Source organism: Sturnus vulgaris, chromosome 3 (genome assembly GCF_052056855.1).
Source record: "Sturnus vulgaris isolate bStuVul1 chromosome 3, bStuVul1.hap1, whole genome shotgun sequence".
Lineage (NCBI taxonomy): Eukaryota > Metazoa > Chordata > Aves > Passeriformes > Sturnidae > Sturnus > Sturnus vulgaris.
This window is the reverse complement of record NC_142245.1, coordinates 21621027-21643473: the sequence shown is the minus strand read 5'-3', so window position 1 is coordinate 21643473 and position 22447 is coordinate 21621027. Positions and strand designations below refer to the sequence as shown.

The window sequence follows — 22447 nt, the reverse complement described above, 5'->3', positions numbered from 1 at the left end:
AATCCTAAATTTGGAGACTAGTTGTTTATTTCAAATATACTCTAGAGAAATAATAATGCAGTTCTGCTCTGAATTTAATTTAAACAGGAACAGGCAAAACAAATCTCTGCGGAGGGCATTTGACAATAATAAAATATTTCTCCCAGCGGGTGAGCTGGTAGCAATTGTATTGTTGCCATCAAAGCTCACGTTTCAGCAGGTCATTACCATCATAACAAGCCCTTGGACCAACTGGCATGGACATGCAACATTGAGCTCCTGATGGGCACATTATTTCAGACCTTTAACTTCATGGAGAACAAGACAAATACTCCTGGGAGCGGAGGATTATATTTTGAAATTCCTTTCTTTTCTGTTCTGCTTAATAATAAGAGCCTGTGTGTAATCAATCTAGCGCCACTTGCTCCTTTATATTAACGGAGATTGTAAGGAGCCAGCTTGGGAATGTGAACACCAGGAGTCAGCGACCCTTAATCTTAACGAAACACTAACGATTAGCATGGCCGGGATGTGGCAGCACAAACACTCGGGGATAAAAATGGCAAAAGCAAATAAATGCATCCATATTCTTTCCCACAGTTACTTGGGCTATTTTCCCCCCTTCCCTAATAGCGACCACAAGGAGGAAGTTTGTGATCTGTGTGTTAAAGGCAACCCACGGACGCCCGGAATCAGCTTTTCATTGCAAGAGAAAACACACGCCTTGTGAGGCGGCTACGGCAGGCAGGCTGGATAACAAAGGATAGAGTAATTAGCAAAGTGCCATGTGAAATCAGAGACCTACATTACACAAGAGAGATGAAACGCAAAGGAAAGGAAAGGTGTGAGTGAAGAAAGCTGTTGAGGAAAACTAACAAAGGCTATAGAAGAAAACGTAGAAAACAGGTGGAAGCTGTCCCATTCTTGAGTTTGGTGCAAGATTCAGGACAGGTAATGTTCAAAATTTTTAAAAGAGATGTTTTCTCCTGCAGCAGCCTATACACAAAAAAATTTCAGGTGTTTTTGTGCTTAGGGTAGAGTTTTTTCCCACTAGGGTACAACTGGGCAATGCTGCAGGAGGTCACTTAAAAATGAGAGGCAAGATGAGGGCTTGTCTACAGCCAGTATTCCCATTTCTGTTCTCTTTCATAATCTTCCCTTTGGTTTTGGTGGTTTTTTGTCCATATTTAGTCTTTCAGCACTGGCATTGTTAAGAAACACATATAACTGCACGTGCAGTGGCACTGACTGGCACATGATTTTCCTGCCTTTTCTTTCACTGAGAAAGGATCAGCTGCAGGGACCACACGAGGACACTTCCAGTTGGTGTTTGCCAGACCTTCTCACACTGCGAACTCACAAGGTCAAAAAATCCCTGCCAAACAAACAAAGAGCCCAAATGACATCAAGTTAGGCCATCACTTGACTGCAAAGCTCCAGAGAAAATTCACAGCCCCCCCACAAATCCCATGCCACGTAGGTGCCAGCTCAGGGAGTGGCATTTTTCTTTCAGATCAACACCGACAGCTCTGGCTGAGGGCATGGGTGTGAGTGAGGCAGCGAGGGGCAGCGGAGCTGTCAAACAAACACCTCCTCCAGAGGCAAAACCCCACTCTTGGACTGGCACAGCTTCTTTTACCTGGGAGCCAGGTGGAGTAGGGGAAGGGAAGGGGGATGTAAAGCACATCAGTCAAAACCTGATTTCACTGAGCCATAGCCCCAGTGGGAGGACTCTTGGTTTGCCATCGTATTTTAGCCAAGTGGGGTTGTGGTAGCCACAGGCTGGGGCTGCAGCAGTTGAGAGCTACAGCAGGGTGTGTTGTCTGAGCTACAAATGCCAGTACCCCAACCCCTCTTTTCTCTAAAGACTAAGTAGCTATTTGTGAAGTTTAGAAAGCTTTGTGCTCCTGGACAAATTCCCCACTGAAACATTTCCAATGGATTTCTGTGACTGTCCTGGCTTTACTGCAGAGACAGCACAGGGAGAAGAAAGAAAAAAACCAAGAAAAACTATGCGGAGTAGAGCCCTAGAAGAGGCTTCATCTGAGAGTTGTATTTTTTCTTCTGTGATGCTCGATTTTTGTTGTGTGGTGCTTCATGATCCTCTCATGAAAAATGGTACAGAAAGCATGATTTTTTAACTGTACATGAAAACTTTAGTCAATGATTAGGGTCAAACATGTTGAAGAAATTTAGGAGTGCCACTTTTTACTAATTATTTTCCTTTTGTGTGTGAAAATTCATAACACTGCCTTTTTCACTTCTAAGGTGCAGTATTAGGTTTTCTTTTGAAGAGGTACTTTGCAATAATTAAAAATCAGGAAACTAATAAAAAGGGGGGAAAATACTAAAAAATGGGGAACGCCAGCTCTGTGCACGCACACTCTGTGTATGGATGCATGTGTGCCTGTCACAGCAGTGTCAACACAAAAACCCAGTTCTGATCCTCTCTGCAGAGTCCACGCAGGATTCATCTTCCTATCGCCCTGCTGCTCCTTTTACTCAGAAAAAGTGCCCCTATTTCCCAAGACAGCTATAGCACAGACAGCCCTGGCAGCAGGGCAGGGGGGCCACTGGCTGTGTTGGCACTCGGAGGCTGTGAAGCACAAGGAGCCCTTGGTGCTGTGGCTGACACAGCTCCTGTCCCCGAGCAGCCCCTGTGCCATCAGCCAGAGCCTCCTGAGGATGGCCAGGAGCGAAGGTGAGAAACACACTGGTGAACACGACGACAAAACGCTATCAAGATAGGCTAAAAAGCAAGAAAAGCACACATTAGCACCTCTGTGATGGTTCCAGAAGGGTCCACAGGACAGAGGGGCTGAGCCTGAGCGAGGGGGGCTGCAGCCCCTGCGAGGGATGGGGCTCAGAGCCCATTTATGGCCCCTCTGCCCAACCCGCCTGGATCCCGACAGCTTTCGGGGACCTTCGTTCACACCAGTCTGTACCACTGCTCTGGGGGCTGTTTACTTCCATTCAGCAACACTGGATCAAATAATACAGGTTGTTTTTTTTTTCTTAATTTATTTTTTATTTTTACTCAGAACACATTAAAGGAGTCTCCTGCAGTAGGAAATGAATGATAGACTCAGTTGTTGATGGAGAAAGCAAAAAACTACCTCTATATGATATTAATGTGATCTTAAAATAGTGGGAAAGTTTTCTTTTATGACATTGACAGAAAGGCAATGATTTTGAGTAATGCAGGTTGATGTGTAGATGCTTTAAGATTAAATAAGTGCTATATAAAGGCCTGCCAGCCTGAATTCTAATGTGCTATGAGACATTTTGCATATTTAAGAGTATGCAAAATGTCTTGTACCACACTGGAATTCATTCTGACAAGGCTTTATATAGCATTTATTTACACTCATATCGTACTTTAAGGGAGAAGTGCAAACGCTGGCTCCGTTTTGAATGGAAGTAACAAAAGGCAACGCTAATTGCTCTGTTTCCTCCTCCAAAAAAGAAAACAAAACCAAAAAAACCCCACAACACAAAAAATAAAATAAAAGCAATCAAAAGTGGAAGCTTGTTTAATATTGCTCTACCATCATCCTGAAAGGCATAATAATTTGAGTTACACATCTGAACTGATTGGAGTTACAGAATCATATCTCCTTTTTGCATTTAACAATATATACAATATAAAATAAATACATTTACACAAATGGACATTGGTTGGAGCACACGGTATGATACACATCACAAAAATATACAGTTGATTGCTATACAGATGTGAAGCCCATCTACAGCTATAGACATGTTTGTTTTCATTTGTTGTTTTGTTTCGGTTTTTAACTACTGGCTATTATGCAACTCCTGGATTATTATAAGCAGTTTAATTTTTTTTGTCCTTTTGCGATCTTTGCACGATAAGACTGCCGTAAAATGTTTTCCTAGGCAGGTAAACAGAGACGCTTAAATAATTAAAATACAATCACCAACACCCATTTTCTCTTCTATAAGAAAAATAGCAGTTTTAATTTTTTATATCTTTTTATGTTATCATTTAAATGCAAAATAGTGGAATAAATACAACAATCTGATCTGATTGAAACAAATGTGTAACTTCTGGGAGTTACACAATCATATTGCTTTAAATAAGAAAAAATTAAAAAATGAAGCAAAAATAGAAATTAAATTGTTATGGCTAAAACATACACCCTTTGAAATTTTCCCAACACTTCACATTAAGTAAGTGGTCTTGAAAGAACTCTTCTCCAGCAAGGTTTAAGATGAACAACATTATAAAGCCCGTGCAGTTTTTTTTAGCTAAGTTTCAGGTAATGGTTTTACAGTCTTGAGATACTTGTTCTTTTGCAGCTCCAAAAAATTACAGAAAATGAAAACTAAAGTTTGCACCGTGTGCCTTTAACACATCTCCATTTTTTGTGTGTTTTTTGTATACTTCTAGTTGATTGGCTATTGACCCTGAAGCCCAAGTTCTTTAATGTGATACAGCAAAAACAATATTTATATTATATATTTATATATATATAGTGTACTTGAACAGTAGCAACTTAAACCCTGCACAAACTTTCTGGAAAATAAACTTTTTTATTTTTTGCACTCTTACATATATAAATAATCTTATAGAATCAGCACCTTTTTCCCAGGAGTTGTATTTTTTTTTGACATTTTTCAAAAGGGATGTGCCAATTTCTGAACTCCTATCACAGCTATAAATTTCAAGTTATTGACCATCTGAATGAATTGCTAATGATGATTTACCTAGAATCACACTACAGTCACTTCTCTACTGAGAAAACACAATCTACAATATAGTCCCATATAGCTAATGATAGATACACAGTTTTTTTTTTTTTCCTAGCATGAGGCCGAGAAAGCATCGGCCCATTGTTATTTTGTTTAAAGCACACAACGTAGCAATAGTTTTGGAAACTTGTCCGCACCAAAAAAGTTTTGCAACAACACAGAGCGATTTAATAACAACATCTGAGAGATGATTGAATAAAAGCTATATTTACAGCATTTAAAAATTAGACTTATCTATAATCTTGAAATATTCAAAGTTTTATTTCTAAGCTATACATTGGTATTCTATAATAAACTGTTACAGAAATTATCCCTTGTTTTGAAAATATTATGATTTCAGTGTGTATCTGTTCATAACGAGTATTTGTTTGGAGTTTCGATCTCTTAATTATTACTAGGAAGAACTTTATTACCGGTAAGGAATAGAATATACTACTGTAATCTCCTGAGGAATTGTACATCCAATATTGTCTCTAATTCTACCCTGTGTCTATAAGCACACACCACAAGAATCCAAACACCACAAGAAGAACAAGACAACAGTCTTTGAATGCAACATAAAAATTCAGAAAAGCACAGCAAACATGAAACATTGAAAAGCTGAACTACATTTCTTTTGTTTGTTAGGATTACAATTTTAATTACATCTGTGTACATAGAATAAGGATGTTCACATAGTACAGGGAGCAGCTACTAACACTGGTACATTGGTATAGCATTTGATGGAGGTTATTGTTTATTGGTTATTTAGCGACTGTAGTTTTCTGGGGGCATCTAATCGGTTTATACATTAGATTACACCTCGTAACAGTCTTGAAACTGACTGACTTTCATGCTGTGACAATACTGGTTGAAAAGCACATATACTGGTTTAGCTACTTGTTAAGGTTCGCCATTTACAAACGAAAATCTAAATCAATAAATAAGGTATAGAAGTGTTAAATTCTTCAATTTGGTCAGAAGTCTACTACTCTGATTTCTTAATTTTGCAAACGGCGGCATTTGCCTGGTGGCCTCTAAGCTACTGCAGGTTGATAGGGTTTTGTGAGGTTACAATTTTGCAAACAGGCAGTCGTATCTCGTTCATTTGCAACTGAAGCAGTTAGAAATCACTCGGCGGCCGCTGCGCAGCCGCTGTCTCCTAACACCGTTACGGATTGGTATTTGACATGGAGTATTTGTATGGCAGACTACTCGGATATACTGCAGGTGTAATCTAATCCTTTGAGTCAGTGAACATTTAGTTATAAACTGGAGCTCATGTTAAGAAACTGGATGTTTTGGACCAGACTGGCACACAACATAAATTGCATCCGTGATAATATGCACCTTCCCTTCGACTATTGCTTTAGTAAGATAAATTCCCACATTAATAAATGGCTGAAAACTGGTAAAGCTGGTACAAAAAAATCTCCATTAGTAAGAAGAAACAAAACATTTAAAAAAATCTTCCTTCAGGATTCATTTGTCCTTCATTATTGTTCATCATTGTTCAAGCCAGCACAAAAATGCAGTATTTCTTTCTCTTTAGTATTGCATGAATGAATAAAGCTTAAACTATTCCCTGAAAAAGTTACATCGTAGCTAACCTAAGAAATATCTGGAAGACTTGAAAAAACAATTAAGGAATCAAATGGCTGTAACTGATCTAGATGGAAAATGCAATGATAAGAAGCAGCCGATGCATCGTCGCTTTAGTCGTCTAATTAGAGACTGCTCCTATGAAATCTAATACTGCATTCAGTCAGTTCATCGTGTTGTACTGTACTGCTAGGTACGGTGCTTCTCTCTTTGATTCCTTTGTCATTGGGGACATTATGGTTCATAATAAGTTCACTGGCATCCATATTATGGATTTCCATCCTTTGGCAGGCCTGGCTTCCATCTCTCTTCAATTAGAGACCTCTTTTAAAAAGTTCAGCAGCAAAGGAAAAAAAAAAGAGAAAAAGGAAAAAAGGAAAGGAAAGAACAGAAAGGAAAAGGGAGAAAAGGAAAAGGAAAAGAAAAAACTGCATCAGAAAGACACAGAAGAAAAAGTTGAAAGCTGCTTCACAGTCTTGCTGCTAAATATCAGTGCAGTCATTTAGTCATTTTTTCCTTAATTAAACACTAAGTTTCTTTGCCATTATTATCCTGTTTATTTTCCCTTTTTTTTTCTTTTTTTTTTTTTTTTTAAAACGTGCATGATGGGGATGCCCATGATGCTTTAGTCAGACCTTGGCCTCCAGCATTTCCAAAAAAAGTTTGTGCATGGGGACTTTGCCTTCCAGTTTGATGTTGTAGAAATGCTGCACAGCCTTGGTGGAGGTTTGCCTCAGAAGCGGGAGAGTCATCAACATCTTGCCTGCACGACGAGGATCTTCCATGTGCTGCCCGGCCTCGTAATCCTGCAGAGCCTCATGTAAGACATCCTGGAGTTTCTGCACTGCCTCAACATCCTCTATGTGCATTGAGTCTGCAAAACAAAGGAGCAACAGGAGGTTTCAGTTTGGTGTGCCAGGAGTTCGATAGCGCTGCACAATGCTTTCACTGGTTCTGCCCGTCCTCTTCCACAAAGAGGGAAGATAATTACCCATTAATTTCTGTACTGACCTTTAGGAAAGTGTATTGAAATGCTGAGGAACTACAAATGTACAATTAACTCTTGGGTAAGTAATTCTTCTCCTCATCCTCCTCAAACAAGTGAAACAGGTCACCCTCAGTGCTCCCCAAACCATCTGTATGGTCACTGCTTTGAAGGAATGACAGTGCCAAGGGGCTGAAGGAATGGAGGGCTGCATTTTATCCGGGAAGCAAGGATAAAGCAAGGATGCCCTACGGTGGAAAAGCTCAGCAAAATTCTGTGTCAGGTTCCAAGGCTGCCCACTTGGAAGCCATGGACATCACCAGTACTCAGAAACACTGTGGGATTAGGACTACTGCAGCAACACAGGAGAAACGCTGGTTTGAAGGGATTTCCTGGTAGGTTTAGCAAATTTTTTCTCCCTCAGGCATATTCAGGCAGACAGGTAACGCTTAGCATGTTCCTGAACAGCTTTTGTTCGGTGAAGCTAACATCTCCTACAAGGTGCAATCCTTCTCTCTCACCCCCACAGACAGCAGTTTATCTTGTTAGTGTTGGGGTTTTGCATTTTTTATAGAAGACTCGAAGAGAACACCCTGCCCTGCACCTTTGCAGGTGAGATGCCTTGGTGGTGTAGGTATTGAGTGACAGGCCCAGACGCAACACACACCAGGAACTAAACTAAACTGCTACATGACCCGAAAAGATTAAAGCAATGGAAGTGTGAAATAAAGAGAAAATATCTAACTGAAATAACTGTAAACCCCTCAACTGGATAGATACAGAAAGTGAAGATGTCCCTGAGAACACGCAGTTACTGGACCATGCTGAGATGACTTGGGATGAACAGCCCTAATTCTCTGACTTTTATGTAGTCATAAATGCCAAAGAAACCCTGATGTGGTCCAAAATGAGGTGAATGCAAGTAAAGAAAAACAATTGTAGGTGAAAGAGGCCACCAAACAGCCCCTATCAGATACCAAAATTGGGATGGTCAACAGACTTACAGAGCCAATAAAACACCACATGAAAATACAACTGCTGGAAGGGGGTACAAGACCCAGGGACAGGCCACGCTCTTCAAGCTTTGCTCAGGGTGAATCTGGGACATGGAACAATTAAAGTTAATCTCTGAAAACTCAAAATAACACTGCTTTGCATCCTAATTTTTGGGTTTTGAACAAAGTTCCTGTTCTCAGACAGAACAAGAACTGAGGGGCTGGATGGTGTAGGAATTACTTCCGTCATCATTTCCATACCCTTTAACAAGCATTCTGATGCTCTGCATCAGTATTTGAGAGAGCCTCATGTTTTACCCTATTGATGATTAAACATCAAATTTTGCACGTGCTTCAAATATCTGAATTATGTTCACAGAATAAAGATGCATCTAAGATTAATTTTCTAAAAGCTGACATGGAACTGTTTCCTCAGATAATTAGGCCAGATAGTAAATACCTGTCTCCTTTCAAATACAAACATGTAAACTGAAACACAAACCAGTAAATAACAGGTTAAGAAAACGTGTTCCAGCTCTTATTGTCAAAACAAATGTGCAAATTGAAAAGAAAAAAAAAAAAACAAAAGTTGCAGCTCTCGCTCTAAAACAGACACTTAATTATATACAAGTTTGGATCATTTAGCACGTTTTATTGATTCTGATGACAGTTTATCTGTTAATTACACATAATGGAGTCCTATGGGAATTTTACATGTTTAATAATTCTGAGTCTTAGTGAATACATGCTCTAAGAAGCATGCAGCTAAGACATACACTGCTGGGATGTGATGCTGCACATCAAGGTGCACTGTGCTGAAAGCACAGACACAGAAATCTCTCTCTCTTAGGGATGAAAGAGGCTACAACATTTTGAAAAAGATGACAGGCAAATATTACTTCTAGCAAAATTTAGTTCTAATTAATGTGAGACCATTCCCCGAATCCATACATTTTTGATAGTTTTCTAATATGGTAATTTTATTCAGTAATTCTGTGTCAATAAGAGAAAAGCCCTGAATTCTGTGTCCTACAAACAGATGTAATCGATACAGACATGCTAACACACACATACAGACGTGACTGATGTCTTAAGCACAGGGTCCAGCCATCAGGCTTAATTTGGAATGCAATCTCCAAAACCATTGCTGTCTTTACTCCCTAACTCTTTACCAAGTCCTCGGATATTCACTGCTGGGCTACAGAACACACAGTCTGCTACTCCAAGTAATTTTTCCATAAACCATGCACTGTTTGTGCAGAAAATACACATCTTTTCCTCCTCTCCCCAGATCCACAGTGCCAAGGCCAGATTTGCTGGGGAACCAAATAGGAGCATTTCATCTGCAACAAATCCTTGGTGAGTCCTAAAGACTGACTGCTCTTATTACTTTTTTTTTTCTCTTTATACCATACTGCATGAAGAGGCAGGTCTTTCTGGAGAATGTGACTATAAAGGTTTAGTTTTCAACCCTTTACAAAACTGGCCTGTTTTTTTCCCCAGAATCAGTATTTGTAACAGTAACCATAAGTTTGCAAGTAGATGGATGGAGTCCAGACTAAATATATTTTTCACACAGAGGTGAAATTTGCCTAAGATGTTTAACTTTGCAGTTTGGACAGCAGTTTAGCCTGCAGCATTAGGAATGTCTACACTCTCCATATTACTTACAATGAAACTGAGTGAGGAGGGAAAAGAACATCCCCCAGAAAGGAATCAAAACCTGCCCTCTGACACAGCTATTACATTTCACGCTGTAAAACTTTCCACTGTATGGAAAACATCCAAACACAAGGGCTCTTACCCTCTCCTTGCAGGGGTGGATTGTGTACCATCCCTCTGGTAAACAGGACAATTATTTACACTGAAAAGTAATAGTACTGAAGCATTTAATGGATTTGTTGCTATCTTTGAAATTAATTTAGTAGCTGGGAAGAATGTGATCAGCCAGCTCTCCACCCCCAAATGGTGGCTCATGGAGCAGTTCAGGAAGCTGTGCCCTGGGGAACAGATTCGGTCACAAGGAATAGGGTAAGAAAAAACAGCAGAGAGAGGGGCAATTCCAGTGGTGATTAAGACTTCAAACTGTTCTTTTAAAAATGGTGATTTAGCTTGAAAGATTTAAAAATTATGTAATCAAATTACTATGATAATTTAACTCCCCATTTACAGAAGAGATTCCAACTCATTTCAGCTGTACTCATTCTAGGGTCTGCCAATGTTTAAATGCAAACTCAATAAATCTGTGCTATTTAATTAGACCATGATTCAGCTTGCAGATTGCTCAGGAAAATATTAATCTCTACAAAAATCCTTCTTCAACTTTTAGCCTTGTCGTCTGGAACTTCCACTTTATTCCCAATATTAAACAAATGTAGATCTTAATCCCTCAGGTGTAAGCCTTTGAAAATAAGGAAAATGGTTGAAAATGCTGAACTAGCCAAGGGGAAAAGAGGAGGAAAAATAAAAGAGAGAAATCTTTTCAGTAACTACAGACTGGCAGATGCAGAAGTGAATTCAGAGTAGGCTGACTTGTTGCTAAATATTGCTCATGTATTGGGATAAACCCAATCCTCAGCGATGGACATGAAGAACTGCTAGAATTTAAGGAAACACAATTTGTGTGACAATCTAGAAATAAAGGAAGAATTCCACAGAAGATATGAAATTGAATTATAAGGGAGTTTGAATGTTCTTCCTATACCATGAAAAACCTTTTTGTTTATGGGATGGTCTGGGGTTTTTTGTAAGTGGCTTTGCAGGCAGTCTGAATAATTTACAATTACATCCCACACAGATAATATCCAAAGGAAACCTACAACCAGATGTAACACACTTAAAAACCAGAACCTATGTAAATAATGAAATTAAACAGGGTCATTTCAAAGTGTAATTTGAAAGACAGCAGAATTTGATGGTAAAGGCCCAGCAAAAACTGATGATACCAGGCTGGTGAAACTGAAGACAGACAAACACAAGACTTGTTGATACAACTGCTGAGAACACGGGATTTTCCTGCCAGGGAAGAAGTTGTTCCTGATCAAAGCTGCCCACGGGAAAGAGTGAGATCAACAAATGAGGACATGGACTCATTGAGCTCTGCTTGGAGAATCTCATCCTATCCTTGCAAATGCTTTCTTTCACCATCACAGGATGGGAAAATAGAATTGTAGCTCTTCTGATCAGCTGATTGATCAGATCATTGCACGGAAATAGGAGAAAACTGGAGTTCTCATTCAAGAAAAACACGACAAGGTCCAGACAGAAACTCAGATTACAATCTACCTCATTTAAAATTCAAGCTTCATCTCAAATGCAGCAAACAAACATCCAGCCACCCAGGAATCATTTAGAACACATCACAAAGGGAGAAAACTGGCTAGAAATTGGAAAGCACCTGTACTAAGGGCAAGGAAACCTCTCAAAACCTTGCTTTGAGGAAAGTTAAAGGCTAGTATCTATATATTTTGTATATAACATCACTCAGAAGTGGAAGAAAACCAGAGGTCTTAAGTGAAGTGTTTCTTCATGTCAAAAATTTCAGACAGCAAAAAGAAAATAGGACAGTGAATCAAGCAGCAGGGAGCATGCAGCAGTGAGCACACACATAAAGATGCTGGCAAACCACTGTTGAGGTAGATACCAATAAGTACTTGAAATATAGCAACTGCTGTGATGTTTCTGAGTCCATACAGCTGAGCAGTTCACAAACTCAATCTGGAGAAATCTCTTTAGAAAGCTGTAGGATCCTGGAAGAACTGTATGGGATCAAGATTAAGAACAAAAAGCAAAATGGTTTTTGCTTTATGTAAGGATGAAAAAAAATCCTAATACGGTTATGTCTCAAATAAAAGAGATTTTTTTATCTAGATTGTACTGCAAATCCAAAAACACCACAAAACCCACTGCAGTGTTTATTAATGGGTGAATTGTTCCCAGAACTACAGAACCCCTTCCTCTCCCACGAAACACATACCAGATTTACACAAGGACACAAACTGCTTGCCCACATTCTGTTTCTGTATCTTTTTATGAGAAACACAACACAGTGACATTTTGAAAAGCATACTGCTTAAGACAGAAGCAACCCACAGAAATTGCCAATTGCAAATCAAACCAGGTTCTTGGTTTCCTCATCCAACAAGAATTCCTGTCCTTTTCCCATCCAGAGCTGGATTACTTTGGCCCTGCCTGTGTTGGGTAAACAAATATACTTCATTTTGACCTGCCTGTTTTTCCTGAGTAGAACTGTTTGCTGGGATCTGCATGGTTAGGCTAAGAGGTAAGCATAGAGGCAAACTGAATATTGTCCCTTACAAAAGAATATGGCAAAAATGGTCTGATATGTGGAGTATTCTATTGGAAACAGACACTTCAGTTGGAACAGATGCTGAAAATGAAAGCAGAATAAATTAAGAATTCCTTTTCTATAGGAATTATAGGCAGTGAAAACCGAAAACAAAGGCTTGTGTGATTGATTTTAGTGAATGAGGCCTTAGTCTGGATTGCCCTGGTTTGGCCTACTTTCCAGAAGAGATAAAAACTGAAGTCTCGAACCAGTTTTTAAAACACAGTAGGAAATTAAGGTGTATAAGAAAAGAAATTACTTTACAGAATGTAAAGTTTATTTCAGGGACTAACTGGATTAGCAATAAACTAAAACCACTGGCAAAAAGAAATTACAACATAGTAAACCAACATTTTCTTTTTTATTCCTGAAATGGGTTATTTTCTGCTAGAAGAGGTAGTGAGGGCAATAAATACAGGAATATTTGCTGCAAAGCAGAACAAGCAGCACACTATGAACTGGTTCAAGACCCTACACCATAGGCTAAATAAAAGCCTGGAAAAAAAGGGAACACAAATGATAGAGCTGGGGGGTGAGACACCAACTATAAGAAAATGCTGAATGAAGACTTTGAAGTACTTTTTATTTAATATATAAGATCTATTTAAGATATAAGAAATTACCACAATTACCACTGAGGGCAACTAAGTTTGGCCTCACTTCTGTGTGACTCTCATGCTACTAACATGTAAATACTATCTGCTTATTCCCTAACTAAGTGAGGAACAGGTCCAAGTTACTCAGTTACTAGAGCAGCTTCCAGAAAAGAAGAAAAAAATATGATTAACCACTGATTAACTATTAATTAACCACTGATTAACTCACCTGCCATTTCCTAATGCCAGCATTAAGCAACTAGTAACAGAGTTACTTGTTTTCTCTGAAAATTGTGGGTGTCATTTACTTGATTACATGAAAATGGAATAGACGAATAAACTGCAAGCAACATGAAAACTTTCCTAAAAATTTGTTTCTATGCTGTACTATTCTCTATACAAAACTACACAAAAGAGTTAAGACCTTGCTATTTATACTTGTCAAATATAAATAAATAAAGACTGGTAACACACCCTCAACACACAGCTATGTGTGTTTGTGTGTATACTTATATGACCAGTCAAGATATGTCTTATTCATGAATTTGAACACTAACAAGATGACTATATAAGACAAAATGAAAAAAAAAGTAGACATTATTAGAAATTAAATACAGCATGTTGTGACATGCACTGGGAATAAAAATGATGTCCTGTGGAGTAAGTGATTTGTTGGGCTCTACCAATTAATTTCTATTATGATAATATCATATAATGGTGATAGCCTAGTGCTCTGAGTACACTGTGCCTGGAAAGCTAAAAAACTTACAAGAACTTACTAATTTTTTATCAGGATGAGATGATAGTGTAACTTTGCTGGCACCAATATTGATCTGCACTTCATTATGCTAAAATGCACAAGGTACTTTTTGGTTCTGTACACCCTTCTGTACTGAAAAGGCTATTTTTAATTTTCTTTTCTTAAGAGAGTTAATATCAAAGACCAGAAATGTGAAGGTGAGCAGAAGTCCTTTTCTCCTTCTTGTGGTACAGGCTACACAGCCAGTATTAGCATTTAAGATTAAATTTTCAGCAGTGTGTAAGGCAGTACTTTTAAGTACCCAGCATCCACATTGGGTCAGGTTTTTCAAGATGCCAGCAGTGTATTAAGCAGATGCACAGAGACCAGATTTTCAAATGTGCTGATGTATTTTTTGACACTCCAGTTCCTTACATTAGGTCTTAGATGGGAACCGAGCTTCTGTTAAACTCTGGTCTTGGTTGTGACTCCTAAGCTCCTCCACAACATTTGGCCTGGAGGCCCAATTTCGTCCTTACTGATTAGGCAATTTCAAAAAATTTCTCACCTGCAACTGCCTGTTTAGTATTATCTTAATCAATACACGGGAACACATCCTAGCATGGAAAAGATGAGCAGCTCCTCTTTCCCTCTTTTCCATGCCGGCGCGTTCCCGTGCGCGTGCCTGCACTTGTGTACACATCAAGCATATTTTGCAAATATTTCACCTTCCCTTACACACGAGGAAGTAATTGGTACATGCATGTTTTGGAAACCATTCAAAGCTGATTTTCTGCGTGGGTAAACAAAGTGCTCATTGGTGCCAGCTCGCCTCATTTGGGCGGTGTGAGGCGGAACGCGGGGCAGTCGCGTCCCGCAGATTCCAGGCACCTCCTGGCTCTTGTGTACAGAAGGCAGGGAAAGAAGGGAGCAACTCGTGACACTGGCAGGACAAGGACAATGCCAAGGAAAGAGTGACTTCTCTGAAGTATAAAGCCTGTGTTAATTACTATCAAATCAATGCAGATGCTTAAATCTAACCTGATAAATTCCATATTTACATATTAAATGTAACTGTTGAAATCATGCCTGTACAGACTTAATGTATGCATGACTCAAACGTCTATACATTCCAGTGTTGTACTCTTACACGTGCATTTAAACTTCCCAGAGTCTATAGGCACTCAGTTTGAACTCAGTGACAATCTGCACCGTAGCCACATCTTGCATTTCTGGGAATTTATGGAAGTTGGTGTGGCACTGCCAGCCCTGCATGGGGAACATTTGATAGTGGCTGTCAGAGAATCTCGCTGAAAAACTGCTACTCCTCCCCACCTTTTAGGGACCAAATGGCAGGATTATCTCAGTTCCAGCACTGCACAAATGGGCTCTGCAGACCTAAAGAAAAGTGTGTGTTTTAATGCTCGCACTACTGAGATTTGTTGGTCAAAACAAAGCTTGTGGTATTTATTCAAACAAAATACAATCGATATGAAGACAATCTACAATTTCTTTTTCTTGCCTCCAAACACCAGCAGGGAAAGTACTATGACACTGTATCATAAATCACTAACACAGATATGGAGCTATAAAACCATCTTTGTCTACTGTTTACAGTAGAGTCAACCTGGGAATCTTTCTAGACAGTGTGGATATGGCAAGAAAGTCTGAAACATCCAAGATTTCTTTTTATACTCTCCACAGCTACAAAAAGGCTAATATATTTTAAACTGGAAAAATAAACAGTGGAAGAAAGCAGAAGTAGCAATAATAATATATTCAAATGTGAATTGCTACTGGTTGATTTTCTAATGGAATTTTAATTTTTTTATATAGCTACATTTTCATTAACCAAGTTCCTAGTTATATGAAAAGAAGCTATTGTGCTTTTGTCTATTAAAAAAAAGACAAAAAGATTTAATCCAACTTAAATTTTAGTTTAATTTCAGCAGCATTTGTAAACTGAAACACTAATGGGCTGCAATTCCGCAGGTGCTACTTTACATCTACAACTGGTAGAAGTTTGGTACCCTAAGCCTGCACAACCTGACGCTGAAATGCTGAATGTCAGTATCTGAAACACTGTTGAAAGGGAAGTGGAATGGCTGGGCTATTTTTTAACTCTTCCTTGCAACACTTTCATTTTAAGACAGCTATTTTATTTCTTTTAAGATGAGCGAAGGAAATGTTTTCACTTCAATGTGCCCTGAATTTTAGTATGCTGAACTGTATTTATCTCTGACATTATCCTGGTTGTAATTTCCAGCGAAGTTAATGAAGCTACAGATGATTTTGATACACTCTATGCACAGTGTATGACTAAACTTTTTTTTGGCAGCAGTTATTTTTTATTATTACTTAAACACTGCATATCTTTTTTTGGGGGGGGGGTGGGGAGGAAGGTGGGAGTGGTATTTAACATCATATCCATCTATGCTAGCCCTCATCCTTTTTGTCAAGTAAACTGCAGAAGTATTTCTAATTCAGCCTTTGAATTACAGAATTTAAATAAGTACAAAAGCCCTTCTCCATTTAGGCTCCTAATTGCAGATAACTTTCTTGCTCTGATCATTAAGCATGACCAATTTTGAGAAATAACCTTCCTGGAGCTGCAAAGCATCCTCAAGCGTCTATTTACAATGGTCAAAAATGATAAATAAATCTTCAATTAAGAATAATTTTGATCTTTGAGAGGCATTTCAGCATTTTGTTTAATCTGGAATAAGATAATATTCTAAAATTAAGGGCAGAGTTAGTGGGGTGGAGAATATTTTACAAAGAAACTAATAAGCATTTTGGCTTTGCATGTTTTTGAATTATATTTCCAATTAAAAATGCAGAGTGCTAAATCACATTACAAAGATAAATAGGAAAGTACAACTTCATTGTTGAAAACAATTTCCCTCCTATCAATCTGAAGATTCATGCATCAATATTGTAGATGAACTGTTAATTACAAAATCAATTAAAAAATTATTTCTAAAAACAGTCACGCGTCCTGGCTCTCAGGGGGGCAATTTGGGCAGAAGGTCTCATCTCACTAGGACCGCGCCAAATCACAAGTCGTCATCCACAAGTAAGCAAAAGCAATCTGGTTTTTCATTTTTCAGCGCGGCTGAGCCCAGCCTGAGATTGATCGTCACATATGGCCCCAGAAAACAAACTGTCAATACCTTGAATGCTGCAGAATTTGAACAAATAGCCGTCCGCCCATTCAAGCCACTCATTGCATCCCATTTAACAGATTTTATTGACAGTTTCCTTCTTGTAATTAAAGGGAAAACTACTGGCCAGCAACCAAGATAAAGTTCAAAGATAGGGTCAAAACAAAAGCAGATGGAGGGGCACGGTGTGACTGTCAATGGAACATAGCATCAGAGCATGTTATTGACACACAGGTATCTAATGATCGGCACGTCATTAAAGAGGGATCTATCGTGAACTTTATGCAAATGCTAAAAGGGACTTAAGACCACAATAAAGCATTAAGGAGACACAAAAAGAAAAACAACAAAGCACGAACGATTTTTACTTATCTGACAGTATTCACTGGTTCAGCACTTTTAAATTCAAATGCAGAAAAGAAAAATTCATTCTGAGATTTTTTTTAACTCTAGCTGCACAGGTAATAATTTTTTGCAGAAGCACTCTCATAAATGAAAAGGATCCATAAGGTAAGGTGTGGTCCTTGTGAGATTCAGTATGAATTTCCTTCCTCCTCCCATATCCTGAATTCAGTCTATCAAACTAATCAGTGGCTCCCTTTAAAGAGAAAATATATAGCATATTCCTCCTTTCTTTTGCTTTAATTGCAATGATGAGACCTGTCTGAATTCTGAAATGGATTTAGGAGAACAACATCTATATTAATTTGAAGGGATCCCTGCCTGTAAAACACTCTCCAAATAATGCAGGGGAATATTCTCCACTCCCTTAGGAACATACTCCACAATTACTTTGAACCAGAAAGTGTTCTTCGTTTGTACTGCTTTGTTTGCTGCCTTTTAAATTTAAAGTCTGATTAGCAATTCGTTCTTCTAAAATCCTGTTTTAAATCAGCACACAGGCAATATTTTGAAAGAAAGAAAGAAAGAAAGAAAGAAAGAAAGAAAGAAAGAAAGAAAGAAAGAAAGGAAGAAAGAAAGAAAGAAAAAGAAAGAAAGACATTAAAAATGTAGCAACTGTCATGCTACTCTGCCAACCTGAATTAGCAAGTGCTATAGCTTTGAGGGTGACAAATTCTTCTTTCTCCAGCTTCATGCTCTTGTATTTCTTTACCAGCTGCAGTATGGCATTGTTAAGGTCAAGAAGGCCTGCCAGTTTGGACTGGTCTTCATCCATAATATAATCTTCAGCATATACGAGCTCATCCTCAAAAGAAAGTGACCGGTATACAACACCGAGAATCAAGATCTCCATCCAAGCACTCTGCAGAAGGCTCATCTGGTCAGCTAGAGATAAAGTGGAGAATCCTGAATAGGGAAAAAAAAAAAGAACAGGAAAATATTAAGCACACTTGGAAATTTGATCCTCTTTTCGATTTCTTTTTATATACACTGTCATAAAACATGCACGCATTCTATTATTCTCCCTTCTGCTTTTGTGTGTCTCCTCCTCATCCTACTACAGGAAAGTAAATCAATAAAAAATCAACCATTTTACAATCAAAAGAAAAGTTTTAAACAAGAAGGAATTTGCATTCTCTTCCTGTAAAAATCATATTAATTTGTGGGGTACTGCAGTTGCAATCCGTGATTTGTATGATATCTTCTTTGTTCTGAAATACTTGTGCTTAGTTATAAAAACAATGTTGTGAAACAGGGATCTGCTTACTCTATCCACCACAACCATAATTCAAGAAGGATAATTTACAAGAAAAAAACAGAAAACTTTATTAAAAGGGAAGATTTGATATTTTAATAGAATTAAGGTAAGGATGAAAAAGAGAAAAATTCTTTGTGAACTTTAACTTCGGGGAAAAGAGAAGCAACACCCACCCTTCTCATAAAAGACACTAATCACTTCTGTCTTGGCTCCACTACACTTGTTGAAATAACAGGGTGGCACACTGAAGTACCAGCTGAATAGCAGTCACACCATCCTTTTTGTGAGGGCAACCAAAATTTTATTAAATGCTTCTTAATGAATTTAACTTTTGGGGTTTCCCCCCCCATGCTGTCTTTCCTAACAGGATCACTAAGGGCAAACATCTTTGCTGCCTTACCTTTTAGACTCTTGTTCACAGTACCTGTTAATTTATTATATCAAACTGCTAATATCCCAATCACATTAGGTGCTAGAAAACAATATGGGAGAGGAAGCGATTTTCCTGGCGTGTTGGTGAAATGCAGCCGTTTGCCAGTTGGCACCATCAACCACAAGTACTTAATAAAATCATCAAAGGGGATTAGTCAAGCTTTTCTTAAAGGGTCTTAAGACATGTCTGAGGCTTTCATTTAGTTGTTTATGGAGTTGCTTACATGTCCTTTGACAGGGTTCCCGCTGTAAGAACATTCTTTTTGGCGTTCAATTACACTTAAATGCATTTTTCTGTTTTTAAAGTCGAGAGTTACAGTCATGCAAGAATGTATCATAAGCTAGCAAATCTTCAAGGCATCTACTCCAAACAAGATTTTCTCTATAAGCACTAAGCAGCAAAACTAATACAATAAAAAAGGAAAGCCCACATCCAAACCACCAGGCATCCATAAAAAATGGAACATAAAACTGGCTGCATGCACTCTCTCTCTCATTTTTCTCTCCCTCCTTATTTGTTTTCATTTTCTCTTACTGTCTTTCGAGTCTTGTGATAGAACTGTAGCTCTCTGCCTTAAAAAAAAAAACAAAACAAAACAACAAAACCTGATCCAACAACAACAGGAAAGCCTTCAAGATGTGACAATGGAAAATAACACATCTGTGATTAAAATAAATAAGAGGGAAGTGGAGAAGAAATAATAATTTCAAAGGTTATAAGGAGGAATTCGTGATTTCAATTAGCTCCAACATTTCTGTTCCTTGCCGGCTTTCAAGAACCAGTTTTTCTGCAGCAGCAGATGGACAGAGAATGTAGCCTGCAGCACCGTCCTGTGACAGCCCCATTCTCCCTCCCAGACACTGCTGTTAGTAAATAGATTTACACATTCTCCAATCTCCACACATCTTTCTGCCGAATAATTAAAAGCAGGATGATTAGTTTATTGAGTGGAAGGAGGAACTTTTTTATTGAGGTCCATCCACGATTTTATCAGGGCCAGCACTTTTACGGTTGTCATGAGGGTGCAGGCATCCAATTTTTCTTATCTGCCTGATTAATACAAACGCTGTTTCAGGACGCATTAATTAACAGATACAAATCTACGTTCTCATGGAAGGATCAATACAGAGAAGAAAAGAGGCATCAATGTGAATTTAGTGCTGATGATGGAGAAGGCACTCTATTGACATTTACGTGCATAGAAACTTTAAAGTTGCAGTGGAGCCCTTTTGTCCCTGTGATTTACAAATTAACAATTTTTCAGGTATAACAATGTTTCACATACTTCAGAGAGGTTTAATTAAGAAAAAGGCAATAAAATCTGTTTTGATTAAAAAAACTTTAACCTGCAATTTCTCTCTATTATCTTTTTTCCTGAAAATTCCCCAACTTCCTTCTTTTATTCACTTACCTATTCTCACACATGTTTGTTGGCATTGGTTTTCTTTTTTAAAAAATAAATAATACTATGTTTCAATAACATTTATTGTGTGCCACAGTCAAAGAAAATTACATATGCCCTGTGAGGGGGGAAAATGGGATGTTGATATAATTTATTGTACTGCACTCTTGAAAAATCTGCATTCTGGAGCAGTAAATATACCAGTTGTTTTTATATGACACGTAAAAAAATCAAAAGAAATTTTTTATATTATAGAAAAACTGGCAAATATAAAGCATGCTGTTCCACTCTTCAATAATAAATCAAATCAACATGACTATTTTGTTCCTGATCGAAGTAACTTTCCCTTGAAAGCCTGTTCAGTGAAAGCATGTTTTAACTTTTAAAGGCATCCCTCGTGGGAATGCAAAGCTGAATCAAGTTGTAATTAATCTGGTTTTGTTTTGTTTTGATTTTTCAGAAAATGTGAAAGCATCCAGCATGTCTCTTGTATCACAGCAATGCCTTTTAATAACTGTTCAACAAATCACAGTTAAAATAACAGATTACACAGGCTCATATATTTATATAAAGAGATTTATTTTTAATTGTTTGGAGAAGGTTATACGTATTTCATACCAAACTGTGAGTCTGTGAGCTTTTGTTATGTGAATCCCCCAGATCAATCATGTTCTCTGACAAGGGGATAATTTTTGTATTAAATGGCAATTCTTTTTCTAAAGTCTCCAACTGGGATTCTTCCCACCTTCTGACCAGAGTCAGCCTCTCCAGCCCCATCTCCAAGCTCCGTCCAAACCACCCTGATGGTTTGGATGCACGATGGCATGGGTTGGAACTTTGTCATGCATTGTGTGGGTCCTTAATCCTTCAGAGCCTTGCAGGTCACTGCTTTCAACGCAGAGCTGTGTAATAACATTTTAAAATACAATGTTGTGCACCTTTCTCCCCCTTTAGCATGTACCATATTGGTGACAACTTTGATCTCTCTCTGTCTCCCTCCCCAAGTCAGTGCCATGTGATGTATCTCAGGCATTTGCTGGCAGGCTGACTCCGTACCTTGACCTGCAGTTAAACAGCGTGTTTATCTGCGATACAGCACACTCCAAATAAACCAGATGACAGCCTGCAATAACGTCATTTGGAAGGATTGAAAGGCTTCTCAAGAGTCAGGTACCCCTGAGGTAAGAAGCTTGAAGGAAGCATGTTTTGTGCCAACCCTTCTGCCATCTTCCACTAGACGCTCATGTGCTTGACAATGATGCCATGGGCACTTGTCAAGATTTTTTTTTTTCTTTTTGCCTAGCAAACTGATGCACTTTGCAGTCAACTTACAAAAAAGGCTAAGCATTTGAAAGTGTGAAGGGCAAAAAATATCTGACGGCTAGTCTTCAAAAATACACTTTCATTTCAGAAAGCATAAATGTTTATTTCCTGAGCTGAGTGTTGACAGAAATAGGCTGCAGCGCAGGCATATGAATTTAACCCCTGGTAGGCATTCTGTTCAGTGTGGTTTTTATGTGGCTGAGTGCGAGCACTGTAAATCTATGGGGTGTCTCCTAATATCAGTTAACAATAGCCTTGATTTGCTGGTTACAGATTTTCTTCCTTTTTTTCCCTTTCTTTCCCCTCCTTTCAGAGACTGTAGTGTTTCTTCTGCTAAAAATAGATACTTTTCTACAAACAGTGTATCACACTCAAATCGTAATTATGCCGTAATGACTCACTCAGATCACTAAGTGTGCATTGAGAAAAAAAGGTTGATTGAGCAACTGAACATATGCTCGGGTTT

The 22447-nt window shown here is 38.4% G+C and overlaps 1 protein-coding gene across 11 annotated transcripts in view; it reads right to left on the bottom strand.

Annotated features, from left to right (window-relative positions):
• Nucleotides 1-3496: 3496 nt before the first annotated feature.
• The window catches only part of ESRRG (estrogen related receptor gamma), a 371585-nt gene continuing 352634 nt past the window's right edge, over nt 3497-22447 (bottom strand). For all 11 annotated transcript variants that reach the window (XM_088161170.1, XM_014876869.2, XM_014876864.2 and 8 more), the window contains 2 exons: nt 18202-18471; nt 3497-7210 (listed from right to left, as the gene is read on the bottom strand). In XM_088161170.1, coding sequence (XP_088017296.1) covers nt 6966-7210; nt 18202-18471 — 515 coding nt within the window. In that variant the 3' untranslated portion in view covers nt 3497-6965. The remainder of the gene's footprint in view (nt 7211-18201; nt 18472-22447) is intronic.